This window comes from Staurois parvus, unplaced genomic scaffold, assembly GCF_062004578.1.
Source record: "Staurois parvus isolate SC_StPar_1 unplaced genomic scaffold, SC_StPar_1.0 ptg000437l, whole genome shotgun sequence".
In the NCBI taxonomy this organism is placed as follows: domain Eukaryota; kingdom Metazoa; phylum Chordata; class Amphibia; order Anura; family Ranidae; genus Staurois; species Staurois parvus.
The window spans coordinates 1,119,134-1,137,527 of NW_028318233.1; the positions used below are offsets into that span (position 1 = coordinate 1,119,134).

Here is an 18,394-nt window from a genome sequence, read left to right on the forward strand (position 1 = left end):
TAAAGAGACAAAACATGGGGAAGTGTGCATGTAAGCAGAAGATGTAATTTTCTTTCTATGTTTTCAAAACATATATTTTTTAAAATCAAACTGTTTAACCACCACAGATGTAGAGTTTTCTATAAAAAGCTGTTAGAGAGCACAAAGGCCTGGTCTTCCTAAAGTAGAACAAACAGCAAAACTTTTTTTCATTTTGGATACAGTAAGGGAGACTGTCAGTTCCCATTATGGAGATTTCCCTTTACTTTCTGTCTAGAGCCAAAACAGGAAGTGAGAAAAAATTCCCCCCAAGGTTAGGGAACTAGTGTCCCCATTGGAAGATTTCCCCTCTATTCCTTTTCTGGGGACAAACATTTGGGATTTTCTTTCACTTTCAGTCAGTGATTACGGTAAATATGACAAAAAGAGAGAGTGAATCTCTCTAACACACAGTGGTAAAAACCTGACAGGTCTTCTAATCCATTTCTACTGTATCCAAAACTAAAAAACGTTTTGCCTTTTAGTTTTACTTGAAGGGTTGGAGCATTGACAAAGTATGGCCCTTGTTCATGTCCTGTTCCTTGCTGACTTTTCCAGGAATCCACAACGTTGGGTATTTTTGCTTAGAATTTGACAGGTTGAAAGTAAAGCATTATGTTTTGAAAACTTGATCTTTGCAACAATCTGTCTCTTTGGGATACCAAATTTTGTGTTTGTGTTTTTTTCTTAGCTAGTAAAAATAATGTCAACTCACCTTTTATTCTCTTTTCAGGTGTACTCTCCACCATAAAAGCTGTGAAACAAAAAGAAGGCTTTCTAGGATTTTATAAAGGGAATGGAGCCATGATGGTCAGAATCTTCCCATATGGGGCCATACAGTTTATGGCATTTGACAGATACAAAAAGGTATCCCTAACTCCTGTAAGAAAAATATAACTAAAAATTGATGTGGAGGTCAAAGTGGGTTTAAAGGCTGAAGGTTTTTTTACCTTCATGTATTCTTTGCATGAAGGTAAAAAACCTTCTGTGTGCTGCACCCTCCACAGCCCCCCTAATACTCACCTGAGCCCCATCGCGATCCATCAATGTGCACGGGAGCCTCAGCTGTCCCAGGTCTCTCTCTCCTCATTGGCTGAAACAACGCAGGGGGATCATTGGCTCCCAATGCTTTAACTTTTAGCCAGTGAGCCAATGAGGAGAGAGTGGGGGCAGTGCCGACTCACGGCTTTATGTGTCTTATGCACGCACAAGTGCCCCCATAGCAAGCAGTGTGCTATTGGGGGCTCTGGTCAAGGGGGAGGAACCAGGAGCGCTGTGGGGGGGCCCAAGAAGAGGATGATCAGTGCTGCTCTGTGCAAAACCATTACAGAGAGCAAGTAAGTATGACATGTTATTAAAAAATGAACCTTTAATTTATATCACTTTAATAGGTTCAGTGAGTTCCAGCTTCCAGGGGGATTAGCCAGCTATGGTATGTATGCCCAAGCTGGACCATGGTAACGATGTTTAATATAGCCATGCCTGGAACTCTTCTTTAAAAAGTAGGACAGGATCAGTGAAACTGGAAAGGAAATGCTCTGTATTGGAGGGCTGTTGCTTTAGGCAGTAGCAGTAGTCCATGTACAGTCTCCAGTGATGGAAATTCTACCCTGGGTACAATTTGTACTAGCAAAATGCCTTTGGATATCTGGCTTTGAGTGGTGGCATTGGTGTTGGGTTTATAGGTTGATTGAGTGCTAGTATTTTCCCTGTAATAAGAATGACACTGAGGGTGTTTTCACATCTTCTGCTCTTTGCGTGACTATGTACATACTGTAGAGGTAATCTGAATGTACGTTTATTAAAAATAAATGCAGTTTAACCAATTCAATACCGGGCAATTTTACACCTTCCTGCCCAGGCCATTTTTCATGTTTCAGCGCTCTCACACTTTGAATGACAATTGCGCGGTCATACAACATTGTACCCAAACTAAAATTTTATAATTTTCTTCACACAACTAGAGCTTTCTTTTGGTGGTATTTAATCACCGCCGGGGTTTTTATTTTTTGCTAAATTGACAAAAAAAGACCAAACATTTTGAAAAAAAAACGTTTTTCTTTGTTTCTGTTATAAAAGTTTACAAATAAATAATTGTTCTTCATAAATTTAGGCCGAGATGTATTCTGCTACATGTCTTTGGTGAAAATAACCCAAATTAGGATGTATTTTTTAGTTTGTAGGAAAGTTATAGAGTTCACAAACTATGGGATATATCTGAATATTGATCAATCCTGAAGTACTGACAGCCAATCTAATTTCTTGAGGTCCAAGAATGTCAGAACAGTACAGATATCCCCAAATGACCCCTTTTTGTAAAGTACAGTCCGGCGTACTTCATAAGAGGCATGGCAAGTTTTTTGAAGTTGTATTTTTTTTGTCATTTTTCGGAAAATGAAAAAATGAAAAATAAAAAATTTCACTTTTTTTTTTACATACTGTCACCAGTGCAGTACAGCATCATCCTATAACTGGCATGGCGGTGAACAGGGACACTGACTGGTGACAGTATGAAAAAAAAATATATATATATATTTTTTTTGTTATTATTTTTTTATTTTTTATTACATTTTTTTTTATTTTTTGTAAGATTTTTTTTTTCATATTTTTCTATGACCAAAGTAGTACAATGTTACCATAGTAACATTGTACTACTTTGGGGAAGTGATCAGTATTTTTTTTTTTTTTTACACAATTTGCTTATAGCAAAGAATTACTTTGCTATAAGCAAGCATTTACCTGAATGAAATCGATTTCATTCAGGTTTTTTTTTTTTTTTTTTTTTTTTTTTTGTGCTTAGCTGTGATTTGGCCACAGCTAATCACATGACATGTGCATGTGATTAGCTGTGACCATTCACAGCTAGACACTAGTATACAATGGATGGCATGAATGAAGCCATCCATTGTATACAACTGTCATGTGACCTGCTGTGATTGGTCACAGCAGGTCACATGGTACCGGCAACAGGGGCCGGTACTCAGATCTGTCATCGGCCGCGTCCGAGGTATACGGCCGGTGACAGATCGCGCCGCTGCGCGGCTCTGCAACTGCGCGAACTGCACATGTGCGGGAGGATGCCAAATGGCGTACACCCCGGAAAGGTAATGCATTTTTGCGGCCGCCAAATGGCTATAGGCCGGGCGGCAAATGGTTAATCATGCCTCCAATTCTTATCTCCTTTAGAGGTGTTTACCCAGTTTAAACAGGAATTCCCTATCTTTTAGAGTATTTGCTGATTACAAGTCTCTTTTCAGGTATATGAAAAGTTGCTGCTGCTGTTTCTGTCTGCAGAGTAACACACCTCAGCCCTTTATACCTAACTTCCCAGAATGGCTGTAGCCATGGAACTCCTGGGTGGCACTAGTCAAATAAGTGGTCAGAAAAATGAAAATCTCATTATGCTGTACATTTTAGCTTGCCAAGTTATAAAGTGAAAGGAATTATACAGTTTTTACAGCATGAAAGGTTCAAGGTCACTTTATTTTTCAAATGGGCCTGCCCATGCCTGAACTTTGTATCTATAAAATCTTCTCCATGATTAAAACAAGTCTGCTTGTTGTCATTGTGTCACATTAAAGTGAACCTGCGTTTTTGTGGTATGGCAAAATTTACAAACGCAACCTATTTGAATGCAGCCACATCGCAGCTGCATGCGGTTCACACGGTTGTGGTGTGTTGTGGGCTTTTAGGGACTAAACCAGGCGGTGAGGAGGAGACCTAATAATGCCTGTCAGACATCCTCTGAAAGGCAGTCCACTGCAGATTGCTCTTCAGAGGACAATGCTTGTGTAAACAAGCCATTAGTTGCACACATTTTGCAAACATGTGGAAGCCTGTCTGTGTAGTGTGGTGTCTAAACCTGGACATAGACGGTTATTATTTATTTATTTTTTCTCTGCTTGGCCATGAGGCTGAATGGAAAAAAAACCTAACGAGATTCCTCCATCTACACCAGTGGTCTCCAAACTGTGGCCCGGGGGCCAGATGTGGCTTTTATCAGGCCCTTGGGGCACTTTTTCATCTACTAACACCAACAATGAAGCATAATTTCACCCCCCCCCCTATTCACTTGGGGTGTAGCGCAGGTTTTTTTCCCCTTTTTTCTGCACTGAGACATTGCTGAGCAGTGTGCAGTTAGTTGTATATGTGTTAGGCGACGCAGGATCCACAACCCACAGACACTGTACTACACATAGTGAATAGTCATGGGCAGATTTTGAGTTTGTATTTCAAGATCACTTGTATAATCAAATGCTAAGGCTGTGCCAAAGAACCTCCCCTTCTGCACAACATTCATCTAAAGTTTTCATATTTGAAGATCTTTTTTATTAGCGGCTTGCAATTTTATACAGGTTTTCATAAAGGGTAAATTGTTCCTGGTACAGTGAGCACATTTAAAAAATAATTGTAACAAACATGAATTTTTTCTTTTATAGAATAATAAACCATAGTTTACAAACCAGGTAATGTGCATAACCATAAATGAGGTGGGCACTCTCGTAAGACCCCTTGCACACAGGGCTGTCCATCTGCAGTGCATCCCTCAGTGTTTTTGTGTGCCTGGGAGGGCAGGTGCAACATCCAGTCTCTCTGCAAGCAGCCTGTCAAAGTCTATGGCAGGCTACAGCTGGATGAGGCTGAATGCTGTACCCATATTTAAGACCCCGTGAGTTTAGGGACGAAGGTCTGGAACGCAGGTCTTCATCGGGAGGGACGCACTGCAGCTAGGCGGCCCCATCTGCAAAGAGCCGAGATAGTTTCATTGAAAGTTTAGATAGAAATGTGTAGAGGTACTGAAAGGCTGACCACCACTTCAGGCAAACATGATGTTATGAGTCTGCCTGAAAAACAGACAGGCGGACCGCTCCTGTGAAAGGGGCCTTAAGGCCAGATTCACACCTGTGCGTTTTTTTTTTTTAATGCCTTTTGCAGGAACAAATGCCGTGCATGCCATTTATCATGATTTCCTATGAATCGCGTTCACACCCATGCAGTTTTTGTGGGCGCGTTTTTTGGAATGGCTCAAGGACTTCTTTTTCCGCAGCAGTTTAGTCCAATAGACTTCAATGAACCACATATAAAATGCAAGTGCTGCTTTTTTGGTGCGTTGTTGATGCGGTTTGCATTTTGGGGTTTTAATCTGCCCAGCAACAAGTTGCTCAAAAATAAAAATGCATCAAAAACTCGTCAAACGTATGTGCAAAAAACACTGAATGCACCGCAACAAAGCAGAAATGGATCAGACGCAAACTGCATAGATGTGAACCTAGCCTAAAGGACTTTAAGCGGTTGAATCATACTTTCATATCCGATTTGGCATCTGGTTTGTAAAGATAGTCCAAAGTAAATGCTGATTAAACAACAATCTTGGCCATGTAACACAAACACTCAAAACCAAGTAAATAGAACTATTTGAGGATAAAGGTTGGTTGTGTTGTTCTTCAACACCATTCATTTCTACATATCCTGTGTGGCCAATGTTTGTTTACATGATGTCACAACACCAGTCTATACTGTCATCCTCACTCTTCTTAGAATCCAACTGACTAATGGAAACTTTTTTTTTTTTACAGGCGATACGCAAGACAATCAACAGATCTGAGCATCTACACAGATTAATGGCTGGATCAATGGCTGGTAAGTATCAAGAAATACATTTTTTTTTTTATTTGAGTTAAATTCCTTTTTAACATTATTAAACCCCAAACCAAACTGTAATGTATTTCAGTAATATTTACCAATCATTAGATGTGGTGGCTGCATTCTTTTTCTTCTTCCTTTTTTTTTTTTCTTTTTTAGACTTTTTTTTCCTTCTGTTTACACCTTACACCTGGTGATCTGGCCAATAACACACTTCCTGTATTAGAGTGCTCCCACTCTGGATGAAGAAGCACAGGGGGCACCTTTGGACGGCAGCATTGTCAGTCTGGGGGGGAGGGGGTGTTAGATGTACTAGCAGATTTAGATGCACTAACTAATTGAAGCCAAACTCCAGCTCACACTTTATAAGCAGTTACAGCAAACCATTTTTTCTTTCCTTTTGGGATAAAAGTTTTTACATAAATAAAACTGATCGTTGTAAGCACCTATTCCAGTGCTAAATGGTTTGTCTCAACCTTCTTATTGCTACATCTTTAGGACAGTTTGTTCTGTTGAAAAACTACAGACTTGCTGGAAAGATCACCAAGTGAAAATAAAGGAAATAACCCCTAAATAAAACTAATGCAGCCATCACATCTAAGAATTTGTAAGCTGCAATATAATAAATGCTTGCTTTTGGGTTTAATACCACTCTAAGGTAGACATGCATGCAAAGTGCATATGAAACCTGTAGATGCGATACTTTGCTTGTTCCAATGGTTTTTATGGTATGCAATAGTAATTCGTTATACTGTAGGAAGACCACTGAGGCACTAATGAATAAAATCTACATTGCCTCTCCTGTGTATGGAGCCATTAGTAGATGTGGAAGAAATGTATGTGTATGGCGTGATCTACATTCTTTTTAAGCCTTCCTTCACCTTCAGTATATTATTATTATTATACAGGATTTATATAGCGCCAACAGTTTGCTCAGCGCTGTACAATATAACGGGAGACAATACAGCAACAATACAGTTCAATACAAGAGGAATAGGAGGGCCCTGCTCCTTGGAGCTTACAATCTAGGAATATTAGAGTTTCTTTGTGTTCCTGCTAGATTCTTGGAGTGCTAGCAACATAGACACAACATCATACACTGCAAACCGTATATTAGTCACCTATAACATATGAAATGCCGCACGACCAGAGAATATAGCCAGCAGATGTCTGTCACATGCAGAGAATCCTTGAGCCACGTGTAACCAGGTGCAGTGTTTGTCTTTCCTGCATTTGTAGTGACTCTCCTGTCCAGGTCCCATTACTTGTGAAAAACATCACACACTTGACTTGTAAAGTGGATATATGTTTTTGTGTTTATTAGTGCAGTTACAGTACCCAAAACACAATAACATTTTACTCTTAGTGCTGGTTCACACCACAAAAACGCACTCCAGATCCATTCCGAATGCGTTTCTAACATGATGCGTTCTGTGTTTTTATTGCGTTTTCCAGATACATTCCAGATGCTTTTTTCTTCTTCCTGTTTTTTTTTTTTTTTTTTCACTGTACTGGGGTCCGTTGCATTTTTGATGCGTTGTACCGTGTTTCAGTCCAGTGCAGGGAAAATGCAGCATGTTCTCATTTTCATAACTGGAACGCCCTGGAACTGACTGCACTGGTGTGAACTTTGCCATTGGAAACCATATAACCTACTTTCCATGCTTTTTGATACAGAAAAAAAAAACTGTGTCTGCTCCCATATCCGGCTGTGTGATGTGGGGACAAACGTGTGGACTTGTTTCCAAGCCGGGCTGTGTTTGTCCATAGACACACACACAGCGCGGCCTGGCCCCAACCACTGCTCCCTCCTCATAGGATTTGATTGGCAGCAGGAGAAGCCAATGGCTCCTGCTGCTGCCTCTGTGTCCTTTGAGGGGAGGAAAAGTACAGGGATGCTGCTCTGGGGCACAGCACTGGATCAACAGAAGAGCCAGGTAAGTATTTAGGGGGTGGGGTGGCTGGGGGGAGCGGATTATGAAAGAGTTTTTCACCTTAATGCAGAGAATACATTTAAGTTAAAAAATACGTAGTGTTTTAAAGGCTGAAGTTTCTTTGCCTTCTTGCATTTTATGCATGAAAGTAAAAAAAACTTCTGTATCCAGCTCCTCCCTCCCCCTTATACTTACCTGAGCCCCATCACAATCCAGCACTGTGCATGAGAGCAGCGACTCTCTCTGCTCTGTCCCTCCTTACAGGGCAGATCCATAGCAGCCGGCTACTGTTGTCAGTTAAAATCTGTAAAGATGGAGCTGGGCCGTGCTCAGCTGTCTGTCTATGGATGCAGGCAGTGTGGGGCTCAGGAGTGAGCCTGCACGAGTGCCCCCATAGGAAGCAGCTTCCTGTGGGGACACTGGATAAAGAGGAGGGGCCAGGAGCTCCGTCAGGGGACCAGAGAAGAGGAAGATTGGGGCTGCTGTGTGCAAAACCACTGAACAGAGCAGGTAAGTATAACATTTTTGTTAAAAAAATTACCTTTAGAAACACTTTAGGCCTTTACAACAACTTTAGCATCATTTATTGGTCAGATTTTTTGTGTTCTGTTTTATTGCAGTAAGGCTCCATTCACACTAGACTTTTTCAAATCCTGGGCGGAATTGCCGCGATTCCGCCCTCGATTTGAAAACACATTGTAAAACTGTGAAAATGCACGATCGTGTTTTCAGGTGCCATTCATTTCAGTGCCACCTAAGAACGCAGGGCATTTTTGCTGCAATTGTGATGTTTCTTTCTGTGCGTCAAACACGCCACCGTTGCGCAAATGAAATCGCAGGATGAGCAATGGCCAAAAAAGGTTCCAGAATATTTTTGGGGCGATGTGCGTCCTGCGATTTTGTTTGCGCAGTCGCGCCCCGTTTGGTGCATGGAGAAATGCGGCACAATCACTGCAAAAACTTCTTGCATTTTCATGTGCCATTGAAATGAATCACATTATAATCGCACCCCGTTCATACGAACCACTGCGGAAGTGTATTTTAAGTTAACGACACCCCGAAATCATTTCACAAAATGTGGTGCGATGTACAGAATCGGATCGCGTGGGTGTGAACGCCCATATGATCTGATTCTGGTGTAGACTAAAACAGGGTCCTGCACTTTTTTGGTGCGGATGCGGTGCGATTTGAGCCATACAAAAGGCATGGCTCAAATTGCAGTGCACAGAAATCCCATCTGACTTGCACAGAAATGTGGTGTAGTTCCTGTAAGAATCGCATGTGATGTGCCACACCACATTAGTGTGAACCCAGGCTAAAAGTCTTCAGAAATCGCCCTGAAATTCCACGCAAATCACACAATTTTAAATTGTGGTGTGACTTGTGAGGTGCGACTTGCCATGCGATTTGAAAATTGCATGGCAAGTCGCACTCTGTATGACTGGACACTGACACTTGGGTGTTTTGAAAGGTGGCCAGAATCACGGTGATTCTGCCCGCTATTTTAAAATGCTTTGCTAAAAATAACATATCACACAACGATGTGTTCAGGTGCCATTTGTTTTGGCACCTAAAAACTCGCTGCGGTTTTGCCGTGATTGTCATGTGCTGCGTGTTGGCCAAAAAAAGTCCTGGAGCTTCTTTTTGGGCAGCACACTTTGCATCATGCGGATTGCAGCGCTATAATGCCATAGTGCCATTCCTGAATATGCTGCTGTGCGATGTGTTTTGGTGATTCTGCCTGCGATTCAGCGGAGCCCAGGTGATAAGTGAGGATCACCTGTCCAGGCGGCTGTGAATTTGTTGTAACAACTCCCTCCAGAATCCTGACTTTATAACCTCACGTGGGAAATGGTTTAGTCATCTCCCGAAGCTGTGGAGATGTATCCAATGTTGCGCTGTTTATCCAGAAAGTTAACCCTTGCCTAGCTTCTATATCGTTCTGTGGCTTGTTGAGCGGCTCCTGTGGTGTGACATAATCCACAGCATTTGCTGTGCGCAGTATTTGCGAGCACAGGGTGATGGGGGCACTTGAGAGCTTTTTTTACATTTATTTTATTATTTATAATATAAAAAAAAAAATCATTTTTTACACTGTCTTTCATTTGGTGTACTGAGTCCTCACATTTGCTGTACTGAGCCCTCACATGTGTCCGAAATTCACTTCACACTAGCCCGTGCACTAGTGGCTGGTTGCAGATATCGATGCGATCCCTGCAACCACCTGCAGCCGCATTGCATTTCTCTTGCGAGACGCGGGGGGGGTGCCATTCATTCATCAGCCCCACGCATCTCATTCTGCAGCATGATCGCGAGTGCGAGGGCTGCACGGAAGCCACAGGGTCAGAAAGACGATGCAGTTTTTGTGCGGATGCATTTTGGTCACATCAATGTGCCCACACTTTAGGATTGGTTCTGTGCAGTTCAGTGCACTTTTTTTCTGCATAAAAAATGCACGCAGTGTTTTCCATGTATTCCAATGTCCCTGGTTCACAATAGTGCAGTCAGTTCCAGCCAGTTTCCGGTGGAGAAAAAAAAAGAGAACGTGCTGCATTTTTTTCTGCACAGAACCATACTGGAACATAACAAACTGCACCGGAACTGCGTGTGGTGTGAACTGCAAGCAAAAACGTATCCAGAGTGCATTTTTGTAGTGTGAACTGGCCCTAAGGACCCTGGAGTTTCCTTGCAATGTCTGAAGATCGACTTAATTTCAGTAGGAGATTGCACAGAAATTGAATGTATGAAGTATATGGGACTCGCTTTATTTACTGGAATTTTTTTTCTACCACTGTTGCACTTTATAATGACTTTGGAATGAAAATATTTAATATCACTGTGACATATCGATTGATTATGATTCAGTGCACATTCTTTGCACATATTTTTTTTGTATTGAGGTTTAAGCCACTCATTGATTTATCATATCTTAAGAGATTTATATATATTTGTACATTTATCTAGATAGTATATAATTTATTGATTTGGGGTCTTTGCACTGATAGCTTTTACTGTCAGAGAATGCAGCGCTATATTAAAGAGATATAAGTAAAAATAAATAGACAATATTGTGTCATATATTCATATAAATGCACTGTGGAGCGCTGATGTAATAGCAAGTGTAAAACGTCTATGATGGTGACGTTTGAAGTGCAATAAGCGACATATAGTAAATTGGTTATCAAATCACGCAAAGTAATGATATAACGTCCAATATTCAAATAAAGGTGAAAACAGTGACTCCCGTGACTGTGAATGGGTATATATTGCACATATATATGCGCCTTTGAGTTGTCAGACCACTCCTGGTCATCAGGATCTGGAAAAGGCAAGAATCAGGAGATCATCTTGCAAACCAGCAGCATGACAGGTGATCACTGTATCATCTCTCTCCAGGTGGTATTACTCATCCATGCAGGAGGGGGTCATGATCCAGGTATCCTAGATACTAAGCCATCCAGCATGGAAACCTCACAGTGGCAGGTATGGGGCACCAAAACAGGGATCAACCTTGAAAGGGGGGGCTCGTAATAAAACGTGCCCAAGCAAAGATCTTAATAGTGCAGTATATTCTACTTTATTTTGTGAATATACATATAGTAAAAACTCACAGCAGTAAAGATGGCCGCCGTCCTCCACGTGGCCCGAACAGCGTGATGTCACCGGCTAGGCTCCACCCTCTTCCCACCCCCATTTTTTGGGGGGGGGAAATGTGCGTCTTATGGAGCGAAAAATACAGTAAATGTCAGCAGTTACAAATACTGTAGCTGCTGACTTTTAATAAAAGTATGCTTACCTGTCCAGGGATCCAGTACCATGCTCACCCAAACAGCTTCTTTGCTGGTCTTTGGGTCCACGGTGCCAGCATGCTGTGTTTCCCTGCAGCTTCATAGACGGCTGCTAACTGCACATGCATTAGCCACGCTGCGCTTTGTGAATGGTCCTGCAGCCTTCTGCGACGTTTCCCAGAAAGTTGCGGGCAGGGAGTTGGGAAACCTCCGGTGGAATCACTGCGGTGATCAGGCTGGAAGTGGGAGCAAGCACCTGTCAAAACTAGGTACCCGTTGTCCCCCCACTGAAAATGTGCCAAAAATAGAAGAGGAGGGGGGAAGAGGGCATAAAGCAGTACTTCCCCTTTTAGGGTCAAGTTCTGCTTTACATTGGCATAGCAGAAATACCAATCAGAATGTGCATTGTATTAACAATGGTGCATTTCAGCCAAAACTATTTTGTTTTTTAGTTTTGGATAGAGAGAGATAGATTGTAATGTTGTCAATGCCCCTAATAAATGAGATTTTCCCTCACTTTCTGTTCCGCATCAGTGAATAAAGAGGTTAAGCAAAACATCTTCTACAGAGACACAAGCAGTAATACAATTTGGGAAGAGTTAGAACCTTTTGTCGGATTCTTAATTGCTGTATTTATCCTCTCAATTCCTGCCCCAATGACACCCCATGTCTCTCTCCCTGTCTGAGTGACACCAATTGTCACACTTCCTGTCCCAGTGACACCCCTTGTTACAGGGGCAAGAAGTGTGGGGGAGTCTGCCCTATGGAGGCACTGAGAGTAATAAAAGCATAGAAAGGGAACAAAGCCTTCCTTCAACTAAATCTATAAGCATGGGTTTTGATTGGAGTTTTCATTTTGTCTTTATTTTAGGAATTACTGCAGTAATGTGCACTTATCCTCTGGATATGGTCAGAGCTCGTCTTGCATTTCAAGTGAAAGGAGAACACAAGTACAATGGAATCATAGATGCTTTTAAGAGTATTTACACAAAGGTATGTCTCTTATAGAAATACAAAGTGCTATTAGATGAGTTTTTAATGTGTAATCCTTCTGCATTGGATGTGTTTGTGGAGTTTGTATCATCATTATCAGAGCATTGAAGTGCTTGTGAATCGACATTAATACACATTAATATTCTGCTACTGTCAAAAAAATACTTTGTGTGCATTCAAAGCACTGAATTTTCTTTTTATTTAACTCCTAGGAGGGAGGATTCCGTGGATATTACAGAGGCCTTGTTCCCACTGTTATAGGAATGGCACCTTATGCAGGTAAGTTACCTGGATCCTCCAATCCATTAATCAGGAGGGACTAAACAAGACAATGTAGCATTATGAAAACTGTCATCAATATGCAAGATCTAACAGAATTGGTTTATGAACTGAGAGAACTATGCTTTTATGTGACTAACTGTACTTTGTTTTAGGCACGCTAATTATCTGGCTTGCTTCAAAATCTGCTGCAAATTATAGCTTGTGTTATATACTTCTGTAGCTAAGAGAAAATTTATTTATTTTTAAGAGGAGTTTGCTACGTTTAAAATTAAATGCTTTTATTAAAAACTGGAGTGCTGGATCAGAGTGTGAGCTTTCCAGGTGGCTTTAGAACACATTCAATGAGTCTGATGGAATGGTATGGCTGTCTCCAGCAGAATGAGTCTTTATAACCAGAAAAACATTATGTAGAACGCAACGCAGCTCCAGCTTAAAAAAAAAACATTAAGGCAAGCCATAGGTGATGAGATTTTCTTTTATGCAACCACGGAATACAGGAAAGAAAATCACTCGATTTTCCCCATCAACACTGTCAGTTTTGATGTGGGAATCCCTCCCCTAGTACTATTGTGGTCTGCCAGCAGGTAGCCTTCCCTGCTGGCAGAACAAAATGATTACTGCCGGTGGCTATAGCTGCCAGCAGTACCCGCATGCAAAAAATCTGACAGGCAAGTTGGACTGAAGTCGATCGATGGATCAATTTCAGTACAACCAGCCTGCCAATAGATTGTTCAAATCTCAACTGGTTCAGCAGGGATTCGATCCATCTATTACCAGCTTAAGTCAGAAATCTTTATATTCTTAGTCTGCCTTACAGCTGCTCTGAAACCACTGTAGAAAATAGTGGGAGTGACCGTGTTCAGCATAGGTCCTGAAGCAAAGTTTAGTACTAATAGAATCAAAGTATACCTAAACCCAAGAAAAGCATTTTAACATATTGCAACCTAGCAGTCCTTAGGTGTGGTGGCTGCATTAGTTTTCTTCTTGCAGGCTTGTTTTTGATTTATGTTTACTTGATAATCCTGCAGGTAACACACTTCTGTCCTAGGGTGACCAGGCTCAATCACTATACTGCATCTATTTAGGAGGAGCATTAGGATGGGACTATAGAACAGCCCCTGTTCTCCATGTCCATAACAGACGGGGTTGTGGTTTTTAGTCTGCAGAGGAGACTAGTCCACACAGGCAGAGAACACAGGAAATTATCAGTTTAGAAAATTTCTAGCAGTATTGCCTTTTTCTCTTTGCTTTTTTTGGCATTTATCAAACAGATATAACAAGATTGTATATTCAAGCAGACCAAAAGGGAGAAAATAACTCAAGTTCATTGTTTGGGTTTACATATACTCCAGCAGGGATGCAGTAGATTAGCCTGTGACAGTTGATTTACCAATCTAAGCATGTGTATGCTTTTACATTTTTTTTTTTTTTTTTTTTTACGGTTCTTTTCATTTTTAATAATGGTTGTTCCATGCAGTGCATAAATCTTGTGTTGCAATTGCTAGGATTTTTGCTCCGCTGTTGATTAGGGTGATTAGCATTGGCTTTATCAATAAGACTAGGGTATAGGAATAACTATAGGAATATAATCCAGTCAATGTATATAAAGCAAATAAATGTAAAATACATTCCTGCTGTTTTTCGAGTACAAAGTGCATAGGAATGTTTGGAAGTAGTTTTCTTTAACCACTTGCCTACAGGGCACTTATACCCCCTTCTTGCCCAGGCCAATTTTCAGCTTTCAGCGCTGTCGCACTTTGAATGACAATTGCACGGTCATGTAACACTGTACCCATGTGAAATTTTTATAGTTTTTTTTTCACACAAATAGAGCTTTCTTTTAGTGGTCTTTAATCGCCACTGGGTGTTTTTATTTTGTGCGCTATAAACAAAAAAAGCGTAAAAAAGTTTTTCTTTGTTTCTATTATAAAATTTTGTAAACAGGTAATTTTTCTCCTTCACTGATGTGCATTGATGAGGCTGCACTGATGGGCACTGGTGGGTTGCACTGATGAGCACAGGTGGATGGCACTGATGGGCACAGGTGGGTGGAACTTGTGGGTGGCACTGCTTGGCACTTGTGGGTGGCACTGCTGGGCACGGATCATTAGGGCACTAATCATCAGTGCCGATCTGTTTTCAGACAATTGCTGGTTATCGGCAGTACTTTCCTCATGCTGTGACAGCGTGAGGAAAGTGCAGCTGATAACCGGCAACTGCATTTACCCGGTGATCTGCTGTGTCATTGGACAAAGCTGATCACGTTGTAAAAGGCAGCTGTGATTGGCCTTTTACCACATCACGTGATCAGCTGTGTCTGTAAGAAACAGCAATCGTGGAGATTGCGGGAGAGCGCGTTCTGGGAGGACATCATATGATGCCCTCCCAGAACTGGACAACCACGCTGTAGCTGTCATTTGACTATAGCGTGGTTGCCAAGTGGTTTTAAACAAAATAAAATGAATAGCCATTCTTCCCTAACTCAGTCATATCCAATTGCTAGGATTAGGAATTAGGACATAATCTTATTGATGCTTGGAGAGAACTCCATCCCACCTCTAAAGACTACACTTACTACTCCAATCCTCACTCAAGTCATTCCCGCATCGACCACGTCTTTGTGACCCCTTCCTTTCTTCACCTGTCTTCAACTGCGATTCCCACGGTTCCCTGGTCAGACCATGATCCTGTATTGGTCAGTTGCACTATTCCTTCTCAACATCCTAGAGCCCCCACCTGGTGCCTCAATGACTCCCTTCTCTCCTTTTCCCCACTTGTTGAATATTCCGAACTAATGAGGCACAGTTTCCTCTTCCGTCACTACCTGGGAGGCTTAAAAGGCAGTCATTTGTGGCCATATTATACAATTAGCCTCTAGATGGCGAAAAGAACGTGATCGACAAAGACCATCCCTAGAAAAAGATCTGGAACAAGCCACGTTACTCTTTAAACAGACCTTTACGGTTACATTAAGGCGGAAAGTGGAGTGGCATTGAACTGACCTTAATCTCTGTTTAATAGATGAGGCAGAACGTCATATGCGTTGGTCATGACAGAAATTTTATGTGAACGGGAACAAAATTGGGACTATGCTAGCTAACAAACTTCGCTCGTTTGCCCCCAAGCAACACCATTATACTCTGAAAACGAGAAGATGCTTGAGAGCTTCTAATCCGATGCATATAGTGGATGAGTTTTCTCACCACCTATCGAAACTTTATGCAGGCGCAAAAGATGTTCCGACAGATGCCATTGCGGCTTTCCTTTGTGACACCCCTCTACCTAATATAACGGAAGCCCAAAAAGATACGCTAGGAGCAGATATCATGCAAGATGAACTTCGACAAACAATCAAATCCCTGAAGATGTACAAACGCACTGGCCCAGATGGTTTTACAGCTCTTTTCTACAAGAAATTTTGTGATATCGTTCCCATCTTAACTCAAGTATTCAATCATCTTAAAAAGGATGATCAGGTGACTTCGGAGATGTTGAAGGCCCATATAGTCATGATCCCCAAACCGGGGAAGAATCATCAATCCTGGTCAAACTACCGCCCCATCTCCTTGTTGAATGTGGATGTTAAAATTTTGACCAAAACCTTAGCTACCAGATTGAATGCGTTAATTCCCACCCTCGTTGACCAAGTAGGTTTCGTGCCTAGACGTCAAGCAGCCAACAATATATGTACATATAAAATAGGTAGTGAGCGCTCTAATAGATGTCAGCAGCTAGAACACATTAGGCAACCATAATGCCTTAAATATAAACAGTCAAAAATAAAATAATGAAGTGCAGCGCTAAGAAGAATAAAAAGTCAATAGAGTGATAATCTGGTATCACAATGATAAACTGTAGAGGTACGGAATCCCACGGCTTCCACTTTATCAGAGTAACAGAAATGCGCACTCACCGGAAACGCATGGGTTATGCGCATGTGTGATTATGCATCACGGGCAATGGGAACATCAGAATCCAGGCAGCCAGGCGTCTCCCTCACGGTGGGTCATCACAGACTCCTGTAACAGGTCCGGGGGATCCCCTTAAGGTAAGCCAGGTGTTCCCTTCTCCAGGAAAAAACCTCCTCTCAGGATGGCAAAAGTGCTTTCTCTATGGGAGTGAAAGCTCCAGATAGGAGCCCCAGAAAACAAATGCCCAAAATAGTGTAGTATGTTCAAAATCTCAGGTTTATTCATCAAAATAGCAGCAGGACAGTAAGCATATGGTACATCATGATATGTGAAGTGCATAGAGTAAACAGATGCAGTACTGACCCCCAGTGGTGTAAAACGCCGGGCCTCCTCGTGGCTCCGGCGGGTATATGACGTCACGCTCTGTGCAGTTCCTCCTTAGGCCTTTCGTGCTAAAGGCACATCATCAGAGGGGAGACTGCACAGCAGCGTGACCGACGCCAGTGTAAGAAATAGGGGAACTGGCACATGCGCAATGAGCCGCGGCCATTTTCCCGAAGACAAACGCGCACTGCGCATGCGCGAGCACGGCAGCGCCATTTTGCCGTGGATCCGCGATCTACCATGTAATGAGGAGGAGACAGAGAAGTCTCAATGTAAAAACCCAGACACGATTGTTAACTATGTCACAGACCCCAGGGAGTGAACTGTAAACAATATGTCACAGACCCCAGGGAATAAATAGTAGATGCTATACCTTTATAGGGAGTGAAAGTGCCAGTATCTGTAATATTAACAGTGCACAAAAATGAACTATGGGGTATAGAGATCCCCTCAGTGAATGGCATAAGCTATATAACGGACCACGGCAAGATGCAGGATACAAACGCATACATGCTACAAACTTTAGATATAAGGAAATAAGATGAGGATATAAAATTTTAAAACACAGATGTTAAATATATCGTGTATTGGATCTGGCAGAATAGTATATCTAATATCACAATACCAGACCCAGTCAGGACATCGAATAGAAGCCCCATAATAATGATATATGGAAACAACAGAAAATCAGGATAAAAAAGGGTAAAAAACCCAAAACACTTTAAAACCAGAAAAAAGTGAATAGAAACCGTATACTCCTTCCTACGCCCGTCGCCCAAATAAACGCAAGAAACAGGGCGGGAGGGGGCAATTAATGATAAAAAAGACTGGTATAACAGTCAGAGTAGGTATATGATAAAATGCCAAATACTAGAAGTTTAAGCATATGGAAAAAAGTCTCCCATGATACATTTCAAACGCTAAAATGTTATACACATAGAAAAATGATATAAGCTTGGGAAAATAACTCTCATGCTGGAAATAAACCCAAGGTGATAGTCCAACATAAATAAAACATAATGTACAGAGAAAGCTCAAGTCACAATATACGATTAGATGAAAAATAAAAAATAAAAAAATAAGAAATGAGACCGTCAGTTGTTAGCAATGAAGCAATTGACGTCTACCTCAATGTTGTGACCCAGAGGATGTAAAGTTTGGAGCTCAAACACCCATTTGGTTTCGGCTTGGGAAACTGCCCTAGTTTTATTAATACCCCTCCAATGATTACTGATTACATCAATCCCAATGAATTTGAGTGAAGAAGGGTCTTTATTATGGTGGAGGCGGTAGTGGTTTGATAATGAGTGCTCCCTGAAACCCTTCTTGATATTGGAGACGTGCTCGCGTAAACGGTCACGTAGACGTCTTGTTGTCCTGCCAATATATTGTTTTTGGCAGGGACATTGTAGTAAATACACTACAAATTTGCTATGACAAG

At 41.6% G+C, this 18,394-nt stretch overlaps 1 protein-coding gene across 3 annotated transcripts in view; it reads left to right on the top strand.

Moving 5' to 3' along the window:
* Positions 1-18,394, top strand: part of SLC25A16 (solute carrier family 25 member 16) — a 59,483-nt gene that overhangs the window by 20,130 nt on the left and 20,959 nt on the right. For all 3 annotated transcript variants that reach the window (XM_089687752.1, XM_089687753.1, XM_089687754.1), the window contains 4 exons: positions 752-885; positions 5,595-5,658; positions 12,255-12,376; positions 12,589-12,655. In XM_089687752.1, the coding sequence (XP_089543878.1) occupies positions 752-885; positions 5,595-5,658; positions 12,255-12,376; positions 12,589-12,655 (387 nt within the window). The remainder of the gene's footprint in view (positions 1-751; positions 886-5,594; positions 5,659-12,254; positions 12,377-12,588; positions 12,656-18,394) is intronic.